Raw genomic sequence first — 16,624 nt, forward strand, 5'->3', positions numbered from 1 at the left:
TTAGTCCGAAGCTCCCTCTGCTTCGCGTCTTTCCCTCAACAGACCCCCTGCTTTCAGCTCCGGGTCTGTTCCAATCTTCTCAAAAGGCAGGTTAGGCTGTAGGTTTAAAAACATTCTCAAGTATGGGGAATTTTTAAATGAAGCTATACTTTTCTAATGTTCTCATAATAACCTTTAAGATGTCTTACATCCTCAGAGGAAATGAAGATCCGAGAAATCTTGTGGTATGCTCTGTTTCAAAACAGGAAAATTACATTCCAGGATCTTACTGAAGACCATATATCCATGTCAGGGAATTTTCTGCATTCTGGCAAAGTCTTACCTATTCTTCATTAACCAAAAATAACCCATATTTTGAGATACTGTATCAAAAGAAAACAAGAAGTGTCAAAGTTGCAGAAGAACCAGGACAATACTTGACCAAAACCCACCTACTTTCAACCCATGCTAGTAGAGCTTCCTCCCTAGCTCTGCTCAAGATGCAGAGCACAGGGGTGCTGTCACAGGGGCTGTCAGGGACTCAGAGGGTGATTTGCCTCATGGCTCTGGCAGGACAACAGTCATTTCCAGCCCTAAATGCTGCTTACAGAAGGGATCATCTCTGGTCAGGACACACACACACAACAGGCTGCAAAACTGTACGTTTTGCTAAAAAAAAAAAAAGTGTAATGGTGAGCTTTATGGCTTTTTTTAAAACTTTTTTTTTTATTCTTACAAACCATTTGCATTGGTAGTTTTTGCTTAATTTCAAAAGTTGGGACACCAGTAGTAGTCAACCTCTAGGCCTGCAGTGCAAGAGTGAAGACTGTAAAAATCAGTTCAAGTGTCCAGCGCCATAAAGTCCAGATGTGTGCACAACAAAGTCCTTTCCCAGCAACATACAAATACAGAAAAATATGTAGCAAAAAAGCTGAATAAATTATAAATACTTGAGAAATGTGGTGCAAAATTTAAGGAGAGCTGAACTAAGGCACTCGTTTCCATTTGTTACTGTTTCCATTCCTCTCTGTATCACGGCGTCACTCCTCAATGAGATGGGTCATTCAAACCAGACCTAAATCTGGAAATACAGAACCGTGTATGGACACACACCATCTTTCACTTCATAGTGCACGACTCAAAGGTGTTACCAAAGTTCTCCTGATAAACACAGCATCAGCAAGTATTTTAACTCCTCCTTCGTCCCGGTTTTAGACTTGTCAGTTGTGTGAAAAGAAGTCACCAGTCTATTTTAAGCAAAAGCATTTCTGCAGAAGTCCCTGTTGGCTGCTATTAGCCAGATGGGATCTACATGCGAGCCTGGGGAGCGGTATCAAAGTGTGTTGAGTGACAAAAACCAGGGCAGCCCAGTCCAGCCCCAGATCCAGCCCCAAAACAGAGTGCCTGGTGTTCAGAGCTGCCGCAGCCATGGCAAAGGTGGGACGGGCACGCAAGCCTGTCACGGGTTTGACAGGTGCTCACAACAGTGAATCGTATTGTTAGGGAGTCCATTGAACTAAAAGAAAATAACAAAAAAAGGACAAAGCACACCATTGCTGTCGCAGTACTGTGTCTTTCAAATGGATCTGAGAACAGGAAAACTGGGATCCTAATCTGTTGCGAACACGCCACCAAGTTTTCACACGAGTGCTCTTGACTAATCGGGTAAGTGGAGTCAAGCTCAAATCGAGACCTCAAAAATTCACTTCAAGAGGGGAAAAGCAAAGCCCACGCAACTCAGTCTCCTCTTTCTCTCTCTCTCAAAAAAAAAAAAAATTAAAAAGACAAAAAACCAAAAAGGAGAACAATTCCACAAGCCACAGCAATGCGAGCCTACGCACATCCATGTTCCGCTGGCAGAAACTGAAGCTCCTGCTTAAAAACCCCGAGACTTGGGGCAGTCCCCGGGCCCTGGGCGCGCTGGCTGCCTCCCTCCCGAGCCGGGCCTCCCTCCGGGCGCGGGTTGCCCCTGCCCGTGTCCGGCCGGGTGCCCCGGGCTCCCCTCGCCCGCCCGCTCGGCGTCAGTAGCGGGGGGCGGCGGGGGCCGGCGGGGCGGCGGCGGGGCCGCCCCCGGGGCAGCCGCAGCAGCGCAGCGTGTAGTTGCGGCCGCCGTTGTTGTCCCAGAACTCGCCCTGCGGGCTGCGGTAGCGGATGGCGAAGTGCAAGGCCGAGCCCTCCCGCAGGCTCGGCGGGACGCACAGGGTGAAGCCGTAGCGCTCGGCCGGCGGCTCGGGGGGCAGGGGCGCGGCCGGGACGTCCACGAAGGAGAGCCACTCGTTGAAGGTGTAGCGCACCGTCACCTCCTTGGGGCCGGGGCCGCCCAGCACTTGCACCGTGCCCCGCACGTCGGTGGGCGCCGCGGGCCGCCCCAGGCGCTCCAGGCAGACGCGCTGCCGTCGCAGCCGCTCGGCGCCGGGCTCCCCGCCGTCGGGGAAGTCGGGCACCAGGAGCAGCGCGGGCGGCGGCGGCTCGGCGCCGGGCGGCGGCGGGTCCCGCTCCTCGCCGGGCGGGCTCTGCAGGTGCGACAGCGCGGCGGGCGGCACCTGCGGCTCCTCGGCGTCGCTGAAGTGCTTGACGCTGGCGAGGCTCAGCCCCAGCGAGTCGGCGAACTGCACCCGCTTCTTGCACTTGCCGCAACAATCTTCGCCCGCCGCCGCCTCCCCCTCCTCTTCCTCCTCCTCCCCCTCCTCCTGCCGCTCGCCGGGGCCGGGGGACGGCGGCCGCCCGCAGCGGCGCAGCTCCAGCAGCACCAGCCGCTCCCCCGCCGCCTCCCGCTTGGCGTCGCGGGGCACCGTCGGGGCCGCGCCGCGGAGCCGCCGCTCCTCGGCCGCCAGCTCCTGCCGCGGGCGTGCGGGGCTCGCCATGGCGGGGCGCCCCGCTGGGCCCGTCCCGGCCGCCCCTGTGCCGGCAGGCGGACGGACCGGCACCGCTTTATCCGGCGCCCCCGCCGCAGGCCCCGGGCTGGGGGCGCGCCCCCCCGCCGGCCCCGGAGCCTCCCCGCGGGGCTGGGGCTGGGGCGGCCGCGGGCGGGGGCGGGACCTCCCTGGACGGGCAACGCGGAAACAGCCGCGACGGGCGGCCCCGCACGTCCTCCCGCCCGCCGGGGGCCGCGGTTACCAGGGCGCGGAGCAGCGAGCAGCGAGCAACGCTCCGAGTTTTACGGGCTTGGAGCAGGAGAGAGGCGCCCCGCGGGGTCCCCCCGCCGCCCCGCCCCGCACACCCAGGCCGGGGGCTGCTGGAGCAGGCTTCGTTATTACTGTGATTAATCATTTATTATTGTCATCATCACCGCCGTCGTTATGTAGGCTTCTACCCGTCGGAGGTCCATAGAAGAAAGAGCCCGGAGGGTGAGGATTAAGCAGGAGCCCCCTGCCCCGGGCTGGCATCAGCGAGGAGTTCCGTCCGTCCATTCGGGGAACGGGAGGCGGTGGGAGGTGAGCAGCCCCTCGGGAGCCGCCGCCCTCCCCGCCGGCCTGGGCGCAAGAAGGGCTGGGTGCTGCCCGTGAGCCGCGCTCGTCTGCTGCTGGGAGTTTGTGAGACCCCCGGCTCTTGTGTGTAAATCACTTTCCACCCACCCTAACTGCAGAGAAAATCTTTGAGATCAGAGCTCGAGGACGAAACCCCAAAGGTAAAACAAACTCCAAAGGCATTAACTTTTTTAAGTACCGTGTGTTTTGTAAGCAAATTTCTATTTTTATCCACACCCGGTACTAATTGTACTGTTACTTGTATAAAATTCAGTCCAAAGGCTCACGAGGCACACACGTGTGCACAAACACCCTTTTAGAAGGCCAGGCTATCTCCAAAGTTTCCAATTAAAAACTGAAAATCAAGAAGGGAAAAAAAATTACAGGCATTGACCCTAAATAAATAAAGTAGTATCCCTCTTTATTTATTTTGTAGGCATGACGCATAGTAAACACCATCTTTATAACAACATGTTTTTATAAGTAGAATGAGGTCCACATCTGAGAAGTTTCCAAACTTGGTTCTATACTTTGTGCGTGCCACAGCTATTGTCTGAGGTGATTTGCACGGATGATTGCAAAAATACTACATTATTATACTTCCCTCCATTCTTTTTCTCATGGAAGAGACACCAAAAAGCATATGCAGACAACCCAGTGCTTTTTGAAGCAACATACTCCCACTATGGCTTTAGCAAGGAGGTTTTTTGTTTGTTTTGCATAGGTTGTTTTATTTTTAGCATCAGTCTGGTTGCCAAAAAGCAGCCTCCCAGTGTGAGTGAATGCACTGCAGTTCAACTGAGTGTGCAGTCTGGGTCTCACAGAGGAATGAATGTCAAAGCAGCAGGAACATCACCAAACAGTTTTCTTAGCAGACACTGCTGTGAGGGTGTTCTTGCTCCACCTTGACAAAGAGCTGCAGAGCGAGCAGCTCCTTAGGAGTGCCGGATAATCTGACTGCTCAACATTTGTTTTTTGTTTGGTTTAGGGCATTGTAAGAAGAGGAACAAAGTTAAACATCCTGGCTGGCACCCGCTGTGCTGGTAGAAAACATGATGAACACCAGTTTGCCCTCAGCTGCTGATCACCAGCTCTGCTGGGAGCTGCCAGGTTTGACAGGCTGTTGGATAAACCCTTCAAGGGCGCGTTCCTTTGCCTTGTCTGCTCCAAGGCAGCTGCTGTGCCACCATTTCAGCTCTTCCAACCAACCAACCAGCCTCAACTTTATGGTGCTAAACCACAGACTGGTCCTGAGTTACCAGCTGAGCTCTGTGGTGCAGCACAGGAAGGAGGAACACAGTTGTCCTCTTCCTGGATGTGGCAGCAAAGGTGCTGGTGTGACCTGTTTGCATCATCACTCCCAACCTGCTGGTGTCTCTAGCAGAGCAGTGGATGGAAATTTTGGGTCACTCCCAAACACTCTCCTGTAAAGTAATAATCACTGTGATGAAGACAGGTTGGAAGCACTTTCTTACTTGAGCCTGGAAGTGAGACTTCCTCACTCACCTGTCTGAGGCTTGTGGCACCTCAAATTACCAAGCTGGAAAGAAGAAAAATAGGATAAAAGAAAGAAAAGTAGGATAAAGGTGCTTAGTACTTAAAATGTGTTCAAGAGCCCTTACCAAAAATACAACACTGCTACTTTAATTTCTTGAAGCGTTATCTAGTATACAGTGAGGAAAGCAGAAATGAAGAAACCAGCCCTTACTTCCTCATGTGGAAGCTATCCCAGCTTGCCAAATCATTAACAAATGTTTTAAACAGCGAAGGGAAAAAATTGTGCCATTTGCTCATAAGGCAAAACCATTTGGACTACTAGAAATTTCAGAGTAATGTGAAAGGTTTAAGCAAAATAAGGGACGGCAAAAAGATAAAACAACTGTAAATATTGATAAGAGTTAAGTAATATGGTAGCAATTAATACACATATCTTACATGTTCCATAACTCTGGGAGACAGGCCTGCAAAAAGAACTACAATTCATGGAAAAGAAGCAAAAGCAGTTAAGCCAACATGAATCCATACTGCAGGAAAATAATTAAAATCAGGCAATTAACAGCACACAAACTCACATTTTAATGGGAGTCAGTTGCTACCAATTTGAAAGGAGTAATTTAAAATCAGGTCAACCTTTAGAACAGACGTTCAACTACACACCAAACCCAGCCAGAGGACATTAGTTAAGGAGTATTATTAGTATTCTCTTACATGTTTTAAAATGGCTTCTCCTAAAAGAATGGTGCAACCCAGGTCTCAGGCTTCTAAGTACTATTTACCACGTTTGCTAGTAAAGAAAATGTTTTAATAAAAGTTGAGGGATTTCCTAGTAAAAGAGAAATAGCATTATTAGCAGCCATGAGGCTTTTTGCATCCCTGAGCTTGGACCAGATATGTTTAGGGTTATCAACTACACACAGGATCAACACAGCACTTTCTTTTATTTCCCTGCTTCTTGTTTCACAACACCTTTGGTGGGGTCAAGCCCACCTTGACCCCATCCTGCAATCAGCATACACATTTTGCAGAAGCATTTGCATCCTAAGATGATTACTGAAAATGGCATTAAAAAACAGAATGTGAAAATCTGGTAAGCAATCCATAGTATTGCTTTTCAGTTCTCACCATGATTGCATGTGAATGTATTTCTCAGGAGTCATTAGATCAGGGATTTTGGGTTGGAGCTATATTTGATATGGAGTTTGATAAATTGGTCAAGCTGCTTGGATCGATAGTTGTCATCATTTGAACAGAAAATGAATGTGAAAACATTTGTTTGCAGACACCCAGAGTCAAGTAACTGGAGCAATCTGTGGATTCAATTCAATCACACAATGTAAAACAGAAACCCATTCAAATACTGTTCATCATTTCATTTAATGCACTTTTAATATTACCTTCAACTTTCAAACACAGATTTTCCAATTAGTCCAAAGTAAAGTTTTCCAATTTTTGGATGTACCTAGTTCAAATATGCCAGATCTCTCCAATTTCCTACTTAGTGTTAGATCTCCCATGACAATAGCTTGTCAGAAAATGTGAATGAGTCATAACTCCTAAGCCCTATGAAACAATTTACAGGGATTTAGAAATAGGCAGAGATTATAACAGTTCACACACAAAATTAATACCAGCTTTTTCAAATGCTAGCAGCATTTATTCAAACAATATTCTTGCTTTACTTTGTAAATTATGTAGCTCTTTATCCTGGTTTTAGCAGTCACGTTTGTTGTACAAAAATTCCAGCAAGGATATTAATAGCCTCCTCAATTATTAAAAAAAACCCCAAAACTCCCTATCCCATATGGAAATCTAGCTTCACTGTGTTTCTAATGAGGATAGGATTTTTCAGTTTGCTTTGTTTATGAGGTTGGTCAAACACTGAAAAACTCAGTGAGTCTATACAATATGAATAGAAATTATTAAGAAGTTAGCTTATTAGACCTAATTTTCTTCTTTATGCAGGAAAACCAAGCAGCTGTATTTTAAAAAGGCATGCATTAGGTCCATAATGGGAAAAGTACTGAAATGGAAGCAAATAGATGGAAGTGATTACTTTAATTTCCAAATCTTAAATACAAATATTTAAATGTAATTTCTGCAGGATGCCCAGCAAGCAAAACCCTTTAGAACTTTGAGTCTCTCAGACAGCACTTATAGAGATCTCTACTGTATAATTTTTCTTGTGTCTCAGCAGACTTTCATCTGATGTTCCTAATGAGATTAAATGCATGAAAATACACTTACTCATTTTTTCTGAACTACAGCAATGGCTGTGTTTCCTATAATGATGTTGAATATAATTTTCAATTACTAAGGCCAAGTCTTTGGCAGTAAGGCAAGGAATGTCTCTTCATTTGGGTGAAATACTAACCTCCTTTAAGGTGAAGTTTTGTCATTGATTTCAGCAAGTCCAAGATTTCCCTACATGTGGTATAAAAGCACAGCCATTTTTCATGACAAGTAAATGTACATTAGTGGCACAAACTGTTCAAAATTCAGAATGAAATTGGAGTTAACTGTGACAAAACCATGCTGTACAAAAACTTTCCATTCACTAAGATTGCAGAAGTATTGCTTTCATCTTATAGTTCATAAAGGTTTCAAGATTGGTTTAATATCTTTTGTATTTGTAAGGTATTTGTCTAAACTTTCTATGTTGTAAACATTTTATGTGGTGCACTGAAAATCTTAGGCCTAAAATTTGTCAGCCTTTTAATCAGTAAATTATATGGTGATAAAACCCCCCTCCTATGTAGAAGTTGTCATCCTGCCTTCCTTATAGGCTGTTGTTGCATTTCAACAATTTATCTCAAATAAACACTCTCTGAAAAGGAAAAGTTCAGATTACCAGTGAGAAAAAATGGTTTCAGCTTCCAAAGGGTATTCACAGCATAGGAGTTGAAAAGGGTTTTGTTTTATGGGTTTTGTTTGTTTTAATGTGGATCTCCAGAAAGTTGCAGAACCGCATCTCTTTCAAAAGTTTCTGATGAACACTAGGATCCAGGTTCTCACATGTAAAACCTCTATGTTTATGTGGGGTTTTGTTTAGTTGTTTCGGGCTTGTTTTTTTCAATCTAGGAAAAGTATAATTTGATCAAATTCTTGTCCTACATTATTCTAGTATATTGCTGTGGACTTAAATGAGGAAAAAGCTCAATCTTACACAGAGTAGGTTGATGTAAGGGGCATTCTACCCCCCAAAACTATTGCTGAAGTATTAAAATAATTAATTTCTTTCTTGCCTTCTTTCTTAAGTTGCAGGATTTTGCTCCTGCCCTGCCGCCTAGCAGCCTGCCTTTGGAAAACATAAACCAATGTCTTCTTAAAATTCTCTAAGGAAACTTATTCAGACACTCAGAGATTCCAAATGCTTGACATACCCTCCAAAATTAACTACTGGAAAGGATATAAAACATGACGAAACAATGAATCTCTAGATCACCTTTTTGAGTTGCTAGCACATGAACATTACATGTCTGAGTCATTTAGATTCCCCCCTTCTTTTTTCCCCCTCTACAGCATTAGATTTTTTTACCCATTGCTAATGCAACATGAAAATGGAAAGCAACATGAACTTATACCCACATTAATTCTGTTTTGTCTTTTTGTGTTTGCCTTTGTAACAAGCAGCAAGGCGCATAGCTCGCTCAAAATCAATAGTGGCATGAACTCATTTGGTCTCTCCCAGGACAACAGAATTTACCAGCTGGTCAGAAGGACCTTTGTGACGTCAGCTGGCAAAACCTTGCTGGTCTTTAGAGTTGTGTTTGACGTGGCACAATGGAACGCCAACCTAACCTCATCAGCTCAGGTACCTCCCTGTCCTTTGGGAAAACAGAGTTGGGCAATCTAGCCTGTTCTAACAACTCCTGGCAAATGCAGGCCAGCCTTTTCAGTCCAGCAGTCACAGCTGGGTAAGTTGTACGTCAGTCCATTTTGTGGGTTGAAAAGGGAATAGGCTTCCAAGCAGTCTTGCTGTGTAAATGCTACATTAAAATTTGTTGGCTTGAATGTGTGTTTTTTCACACTGTCAAAAAAGGAATAAATTCAACCTTATCTCTCTGTATTTTCCCCAACTGCCTCAGTTACAGTCAGTTCTCAATAGCTCAGCTATGATACCAGATAGCAGAACAGGTATCTGGTAGAGTATATCCTGTAAAGAGAGAGAATGTTTATCACAGTCAATTATTTTGATTCTCATGACTTACGAACATCATAACTTCATTTGATGTATATATAAACCAGTGACTAAGAATCTGTAACACATTATGGTACTGCTAAAAGCACACAAGAAGACTTCAGAGTTGAATTTCAGTGAATAAAATAGATTATGTAGTGGGTTGAATACAGAAAGATTTGCTTTTCTAAAGAATGTTAATAGTTTTTACAGTAGGAAAGAAAAAAGAGCAGAAATATGTGATGCTTTAATATTCGTGTGCCATTCTAATGAGTGAGCCTGTGCCTGAAAACTCTCAAGTGCATGAAGAAGAAACAGGATTGCATGATAGAGCCTAACCCTGTAAAAGCAAAGGACTTGCACAATAGCTGTCATTAACAGTACACAAGTAAAAATTGCTGAAGCAGCCATCTATGAATGCACGGACATTTAGTCCTGCATCACCAGAAATAAAAATAGTTTTTCTATTTCACTGACAATAAAAACAGTTAAAGTCCCACAGTCCCAGTGAGTTCAGTTCCACAGCTTCAGCACCTTCAGCAGTAAAGGCAGAAAAGAAGCTCCATCTGGTGGTGTGGCTGATTGTCATTGCTTTTCAGTTTCATCTGATAGCAAATACATTCCTCTCCAGCAACAAAATGAAAAATTCAAATAACGTGTGAAAGATCACCTGTCCTGCAAATGGAACCAGTGTTATCTAACACTTTAAAGTCAGAAAACATTCTAAAACCAGGACTTTCTATTTGAAGCAAATCAGAGTTAAAGCTTTTCAATATAAGGCACACATGATTCTGTCAGGGTAGCAATCTAATAAGTGCATGAAAAGTGCATTAGCACACTTCAAGAGGTGACATCCTGCAGCCTGGGGTGGGGAGAAGAAAAGGCAGGAATCACTGATTAAAGGATGAAGGAGAAGGTGTGTGAACATGAAGTCAGGGTTGCTACTGCACCTGTCATATAAAAGTTGTTGTTATTGTTAATATTATTATTTTTATTTTTATTTTTATTTTTATTTTTATTACTACTCTCTGCAAAGAATTGCCGAACAAACTGCAGCAATGCCGGTGGTCAGTTAAAATTATTTGACTTAAGTTTACAAGTAATTTTAGCAAGTTTTTAATTCTAAGTATCTGTGTACATGACTTCAGCAAAGCCACTGCTTTGCAGGATTGGGAAACATGTTCCCCCAAGCTGATGTTATCAAATGTCATAAACATTGTAAAGTATAAACTTAATTAGGCAGATAATACTAGGTGGAGTCACTGAAGTTTTATGCTTACTTTCATGCACAAATTCATGTCTGTTACTGCTCCTTCAAGAACCCAGGGCAATCTCTCTCAATACATACTCCTAGTCCAAGTTTGTGTTAAACAACAGCAGTTTTAAACACAGCTACACATAAACTTTGTCCTGCAGACTCACGTAAATAAAATACACTTTGTCTACTCTTTTGTAGTGCCCACATTTCAATGGGCAATATGCTGCATTTCATCAAATCAATGCATCATTACTTTTTTCCAAATGTAGCTGCAGGCCAGACCTATTGAACAGAATTCCAGTCCTGCTCTGCAGATGTGATCAGATTTCCTCACGGGATCCTTCGTTGTGCTCAGCACCACAGGATCTTCAAGTACTTTCAAAACAGTAGACTGCTGTGAGATGAAGGATTCCTGATTTTTAGCATTAGAGATCTGAGCTGCAGAGAGGTCAAGGTAAAAAGTGTCCCTTTATTCTAAGTGCTCATTTTGGAAGTGCGAAACTCGACTTTTGAAATTGCTTATGAGAATAGAAGATTTTTCATGGACTCAGTGCACCACTCCTTTTGATTTCAGATAAAACTCAGTACCTCTGAGATCTGACTGCTAGGGTTACTGAGGTAGAAAATTAGCAGTATGCATTAGGTAGCCAAGTTAGTTTGAGCAATTTGCATAGCACTGCCTCATGCTTAATGTCTGGAGCAGCAATAAAATTTAGTCCCTTTAGGCTAGAAAATCACTTGCCTCTGTGGCAGGACCATCCTTTCCCTTCCTGCATTCTTTGTAATTTGAAGAAAATTATGTCCAAGTCCTCCAGCCATGTAAGTAATATGTGATCATGGCATTAAAACCTTACCAAACAATGTTATCATGATTCATATCGCCATGAGTTGGAATTGCAGCCTTAATAAAGTTCTTTTAGACCTTTTGTTCCTACTGGCTTGGCACAGTTCAGGGCAGTTTTACAAGTCTTCTGCAGATAATACATAGTTCAATATGTTTTCATACAGTAAATATTTAATAAGAAGTTTAGCAAAATATAGTTCCTTTGCTGGTATCTAGACTACTAATCTGCTGTAACTCCACTTCTGTCTCCATTTTCATATCCAACTAAAACAAAAAGACAAATCCCACGTCTCCTATTTGTTTTCACTCCCAAACTGAGAAGACATTTAAAGGCTGCTACTTCCATGATTCAGCACATCTTTCTAATGTCTCTGTAATATGATAGACTGTGAATGCAACCTAGTGGTGCCAAAACCGAGTTGTTTATCTTTTTACTCCATAAAGCAGAAGGAGTCACTTCAATTTGAAAATACTTCAAGAACTCACACTGTAAGGAGTTCAAAAACAATTCAGTTGAGAGAAGACACTGTGTTTTCAAAATAAAGATGTTCTTGAAGAAGAAGTGGTATCATTCACACCCTGCTCCGTCTCTCATCCAAGAAACAGAAGTGCCTGAGCACAGTTACAGTGAACAGAAAGTTTCACTGCTCCACGTTGCCCTCTCCCCAGCAGCAGTAAGTAGATGGCTGCCCACTCATCCCACTGAAGTTGGTGCTTTGATTTCTGGTGATTAATGTCCCTCTCCCGTACATACCCCTATCCCCTAATCACATAAGCAGTGCTACCCAGACCCTTTCCATCCAAGCATTTAACTTGCAAATCTAAGGATAACTCAACAGGAGCAACATTAGCCAGACTAGTCTTAGGGAACCAATATTTTGAGCCCTCAGTTACCTTAGGAATTATTAATCAGGCTCGAGACACAAGGAGGAGCAACTTAACAACCAAGGGGGATTAATGAATTGATGAACTGAGCAAGACTTTTAAGAGCAACGGATTAATTTTCGTTGTGAATATTAAATGGAATCAGTGATTTAAAAAGCTAAATTACCTCAAAGACCTATTTCAAGAGTCATTTTCTCTCCTTAGCAGTTTTCCTTTTTTACCTGTTGTTAAAGATTGCATTTAATTTCACGTACAGTAATTTCATGATTACAAGCCGCACTGAGTATAAGCCGCATCTCTGGGTATTGGCAAACATTTTGTTCTTTGTCCATAAATAAGCCGCACCTGAGTATAAGCAGTTCTGTCGTTCGCAGCGAGGACCCGCGTGCAACAAAGTTGCCAAATAGTAACAGAACCGCGGCAGGGCGGGGTTTACTGGCTCGGCTAAGGCTGTGCAGGCTCGGCCTGCTTGGGGCTGCCGACGGGGCCAGGTGGCCCAGCCCGGCGCCACCGCTCGGTGGGGCTGCTCGGGGCCAGCCGCCGCTGCCACTGGGCTCGGCCACCACGGCCCGGCGCTGCCCTGTGGTGGCAGGCAGGGACGGAGCCACCCCGCTCCTGCCGTGGCAGGCGGGGACAGGAGCCCCCCGCTTACCCCACGGGCCGTGGGGATGGCAGCACAGAGCCCCCCCGTCTCTCCCCTGGGCTGCGGGAGAGGAGGGAAGGAGGGAGCTCTCCCGCCTCTCCCCGCCCCATGCTGCCTGCAGGGAGCCAGCTCCACCCGCAGCGCAACAGAGTAACAATTTGCAACAATCGCGTAAAGCTGGGTTTTACTGGCAGGTTGCTCGACTCGGCACCTCGGTTTCAACTTCTGAGGTTGTAAATGTCAGAAAATTATTCACATATTAGCCACTCCTGAATGTTAGCCACATTTCCGGTGTGGGAGCAAAATTTTAGTCAAACTGGTGCGGTTTGTATTCGTGAAATTACTGTAATTTTATATGCAGTTTTCTAGTTATCCTGGCAAATGAAGAAAAAATGGTGTTTCTTATTTCTCCCACGAGAAGGAAGCATTTATTCTCCAACAGAAATCACTTCCTTTGCACTCCAAGAGTAAAAAGTTTATCTTGGCCAAAGGCAGAGTGTTTTTATTTAACTGTGATGCTGGTTTTACTTTCAAATTTGAAGATTAATGGCTGCACAAAATTCTATGTTTCTTTCCTGCCATATGTTCTGGGGGGTGTCTTATCACTATGGCTTAGAAATGAATCCATGTACTTGTCATTTCTTGATTCATCTTACAGAACAGGAAGAACCAAAGTTTTGTCACTCAGCTGCAACAAAAGATGCAAGTCTCCTTCTTTATTTTTCACATTTGAGTGCAGTGGATAAAAGCAGTGAGATGGTCATTTTTCAGTGTGTTCTGCAGGGAGTTCTAATTCTCCAGGCAACCAGTGAAGTCTAAAAGTTTATCTGAGATGCCATGTCTTCACACTGATACAATTTTTGCTGTTTGCTTGATTTAACTGATGGTGCAGTTTCTCCAGGCATGTACAAAGGTTTGCCTTTTCCTTAATGTGTTCCCAAACAAAGCAACTACAGGAAGAAGTTAATCTGAGTGCAACCTGCTAGAAGGCAGAATACAAAGGCATAAGTTCTAAAGATAAAATTAATTTTCCTTCTCATCATTGCAATCAGCAGCAGATTTTGTGTCAAGGGGCTGTAGAGGCAAAGAGCCAACTTGCAGTGGCAGAGCTTTTATTCAAACTTTTTTTGTAAAACACTTAGGTATGAAAAAAAAAATGGAGGAAATCTCACATTTTCCCCAGTTGTTTGGATAAAACTGCATTTATAGAAAATAGAATTGTTTTAAATTCTCCAAAATTTAGTTTTAAACCATAATCCACAGATTGCTGTTCTTTCAAGTAGCATTTTTAATATTTCCTTTGAAATATGGGCTTAAAAAATACAAAGGTCTCAGAGTTATTCTGGACAAAAAAATAAAAAACAAACAAACAAACCCCCCCCCCCCCCCGAAGATTTAAAAAAAAAAAACCAGTAAATGAGAATGTGAGTATGAACATTGTAGGGAATGAAAATAGAAAACGGAAAGGAGACTAGAACAGGCTGCATGCATAGCATCTTAACTGTACATACCTTCCAGGAAGGTGCTTGGGAGGCCTCCAGTTTTCAAAATCATGGGCACCAGAGGAAAAAAAATAACCTCTTGTCTGTAGTGATGGCTTCAACTCACACATACATGCACATTTCTATGTTTATATTCTTATCTGTGCTCCTGGTTTCTCATATTACTCTCATGTGTTTATAGTCATAATATGTGTGTATTTACCTTAATTTGATGGTTAACCTTCTCATAGTTTTTTAAATACTTCCTGAACAAAACTTGCTTCCATTGTTCCTATGAGCCAGTTTAACACTAATGTAGTTGAAGGTGAGGGCAGGGAGAATATTTTCAGTGTGTTTCTAGGCTGAAACTTTGAATCTTGTTCAAATGAATGAAATGCACGATTCTCATTTTAAACTTTTGATAATGCCACACTGGTCCCTAAACATTTAGATCTTGGTGAAAATACTACTCTTACCAAGGAACGTGGTTTTGGTTTGTTTGTGGGTTTGGGTATTTTTTTTAATCTTGGGTTATTTTAAATACTGCACAGTTTCTGTTGCTTGATTTCATAGATAATATTAGGGAGATAAATTGTGAATCCAGGCACTTCAGTAACTGCTTTTTGAGAACATGTGTGCAGGCAAGGTGGCCGAGGCAAACTCTCCCCCAGCCATAGAGAAACAGGCTTCCAGCTGGCTGAGAGAACAGGCTTCTCTCCCTGTGGCTTTCTTCCTCTGCTGGCACCATCTCCAGCTCCTCTGTGTCTGAAACCAGCAACCACATTGCTCTGATGTTGCATTGTAAAAGGATGATTGCAATTTTACTGCACTAAACTTGCAGGCCAAACTTTGGCACCCATCCTTGGTGGGAGCAGCTACAGCCAGCCCCACAAAAGATCAGTGGGGGTGTCAGAGAAACAGCTTAGTGAGGGAAAAATGCCAGTGGACTTGCAATCCAAATACTTACTAATAATCTGCAGTTATACACAAAAGAATGAACAATAACACGTATAAGAAACATTACCAATTTATTAGTGGAAATGGCAAATCCTCTCCTTGAAGCAGTCCGGAAGTTTGAGCTGTGACAGGAAGGAAGTACAGTAATTTCATAATTACAAGCCGCACCTGATTATAAGCCGCAGGTCCGGGTGTTGGCACCATTTGGTTCTTTGTCCATAAATAAGCCGCACTGGATTATTAGCCGCACTTTCGTTCGCAGCGCGGATCCGTGTGCAACTTTCACAAAGTTGCCAGTTAGTAACAGAATCGTGGGATCACGGGGTTTACTGGTTTGGCCCTGCTCGGGGCAGCCACCAGGGAGCAGCCCTGGCCCCGCTCGCCGCTGCCACCAGAGGCAGGGGAGTGGCGTGCCCGGCTGGTGCCACCGGGAAGAGGGAGAGGGATGTGCCCAGACTGTGCCACTGCCGTGCCCCCTGGGGCCAGGCGGCGCTGCTGCTGCGCCGCCACTGCCCCGCCGCCTGGGGCCAGGCGGGCTTCGGCTTGGCTCAGGGCTGCTGCTGGCTCAGACTTCCGGGATGGGAAATTTCCAAAATTTGTTCATATATAAGCTGCTCCTGAATGTAAGCCACACTTCCGGTTTGGGAGCAAAATTTTAGTCAAAATGGTGCAGCTTATAATCATGAAATTACTGTACTCTGCACTGATCTTAAGAGAAAAATGCACCATACTTTAAAATTTCTGTGCCGCCTTTTTTCTTTTTTCTTTCTTTTTCTTTTTAAGGTATAGACAGGAAGGAATGCTTAGCTATATTTTCTCTTTGCTTTGCATTCTACATCTTCATGACAGCACATTAAAGTAACAGTGTGATCTGCTACAATCCCAGGGGCAGCACTAATGTTACTAGAAACAAAATGTTCTAAGGATATTATCAAGACAATCTCTGCAGGGACAATTAATAATATCCTTTAGCACATCAACTCATATAACTGGGAAAATTATGTTCAGCTTGAGAACAAAAGTGCCTCAATGAGTTAACACGATTGTGTTAATTGGTTACTCAGTTTGATGGGAAATGGTGCCTGTTGTCTGTCAAGCCAGGAGACTTTAGCAATGGAAAATGCAGCATTTTCCCCTTTTGTTATGGGACCTTTATTGCCCATGAAAGGTCGAGTTGGGTGTGGAAGTGTTCGGTAGAATACTTCCCAGCAGATGAAGGGGCAACCAGAGGAACATGGCCACAGTTTGTTCCTACTACAAAGAAGTGTGAATAGAAATCAGAGTACATGTGCCTCATATTAGCCATAATGTGAAGGACAATTGATTTTTTTAGGAGGAGAGAAATAGTGCATGAAAATTCCCCAGTATCATGCAGGGCCCTGACAAAATCTGATCCTTGGGAGGCAAGTGGAGGTGATGACCCTGCTTGACCA

The 16,624-nt window shown here is 44.2% G+C and overlaps 1 protein-coding gene across 1 annotated transcript; it reads right to left on the reverse strand.

Annotated features, from left to right (window-relative positions):
• PPP1R3G (protein phosphatase 1 regulatory subunit 3G) lies at positions 1–2,843 on the reverse strand. The gene is made up of 4 exons (XM_033056714.1): positions 2,048–2,843; positions 323–362; positions 189–231; positions 1–96 (listed from the first exon to the last, which is right to left on the reverse strand). Exons 1-4 carry the CDS (start codon positions 2,841–2,843, stop codon positions 1–3), a joined length of 975 nt encoding a protein of 324 aa, XP_032912605.1.
• Positions 2,844–16,624: the final 13,781 nt, after the last annotated feature.

This window comes from Catharus ustulatus, chromosome 1 (assembly GCF_009819885.2).
Source record: "Catharus ustulatus isolate bCatUst1 chromosome 1, bCatUst1.pri.v2, whole genome shotgun sequence".
In the NCBI taxonomy this organism is placed as follows: Eukaryota; Metazoa; Chordata; class Aves; order Passeriformes; family Turdidae; genus Catharus; species Catharus ustulatus.

Excerpts from the sequence above, each read along its gene's own strand:
- PPP1R3G (XM_033056714.1), bottom strand. The coding sequence starts at position 2,843 with ATGGCGAGCCCCGCACGCCCGCGGCAGGAGCTGGCGGCCGAGGAGCGG. Across the intron at positions 363-2,047 it reads CTGCTGCGGCTGCCCCGGGG|TATCTCAAAATATGGGTTAT; the intron begins GCGGCCCCGCCG and ends CTTTTGATACAG. Across the intron at positions 97-188 it reads TCTTCATTTCCTCTGAGGAT|CCTAACCTGCCTTTTGAGAA; the intron begins GTAAGACATCTT and ends TTAAACCTACAG.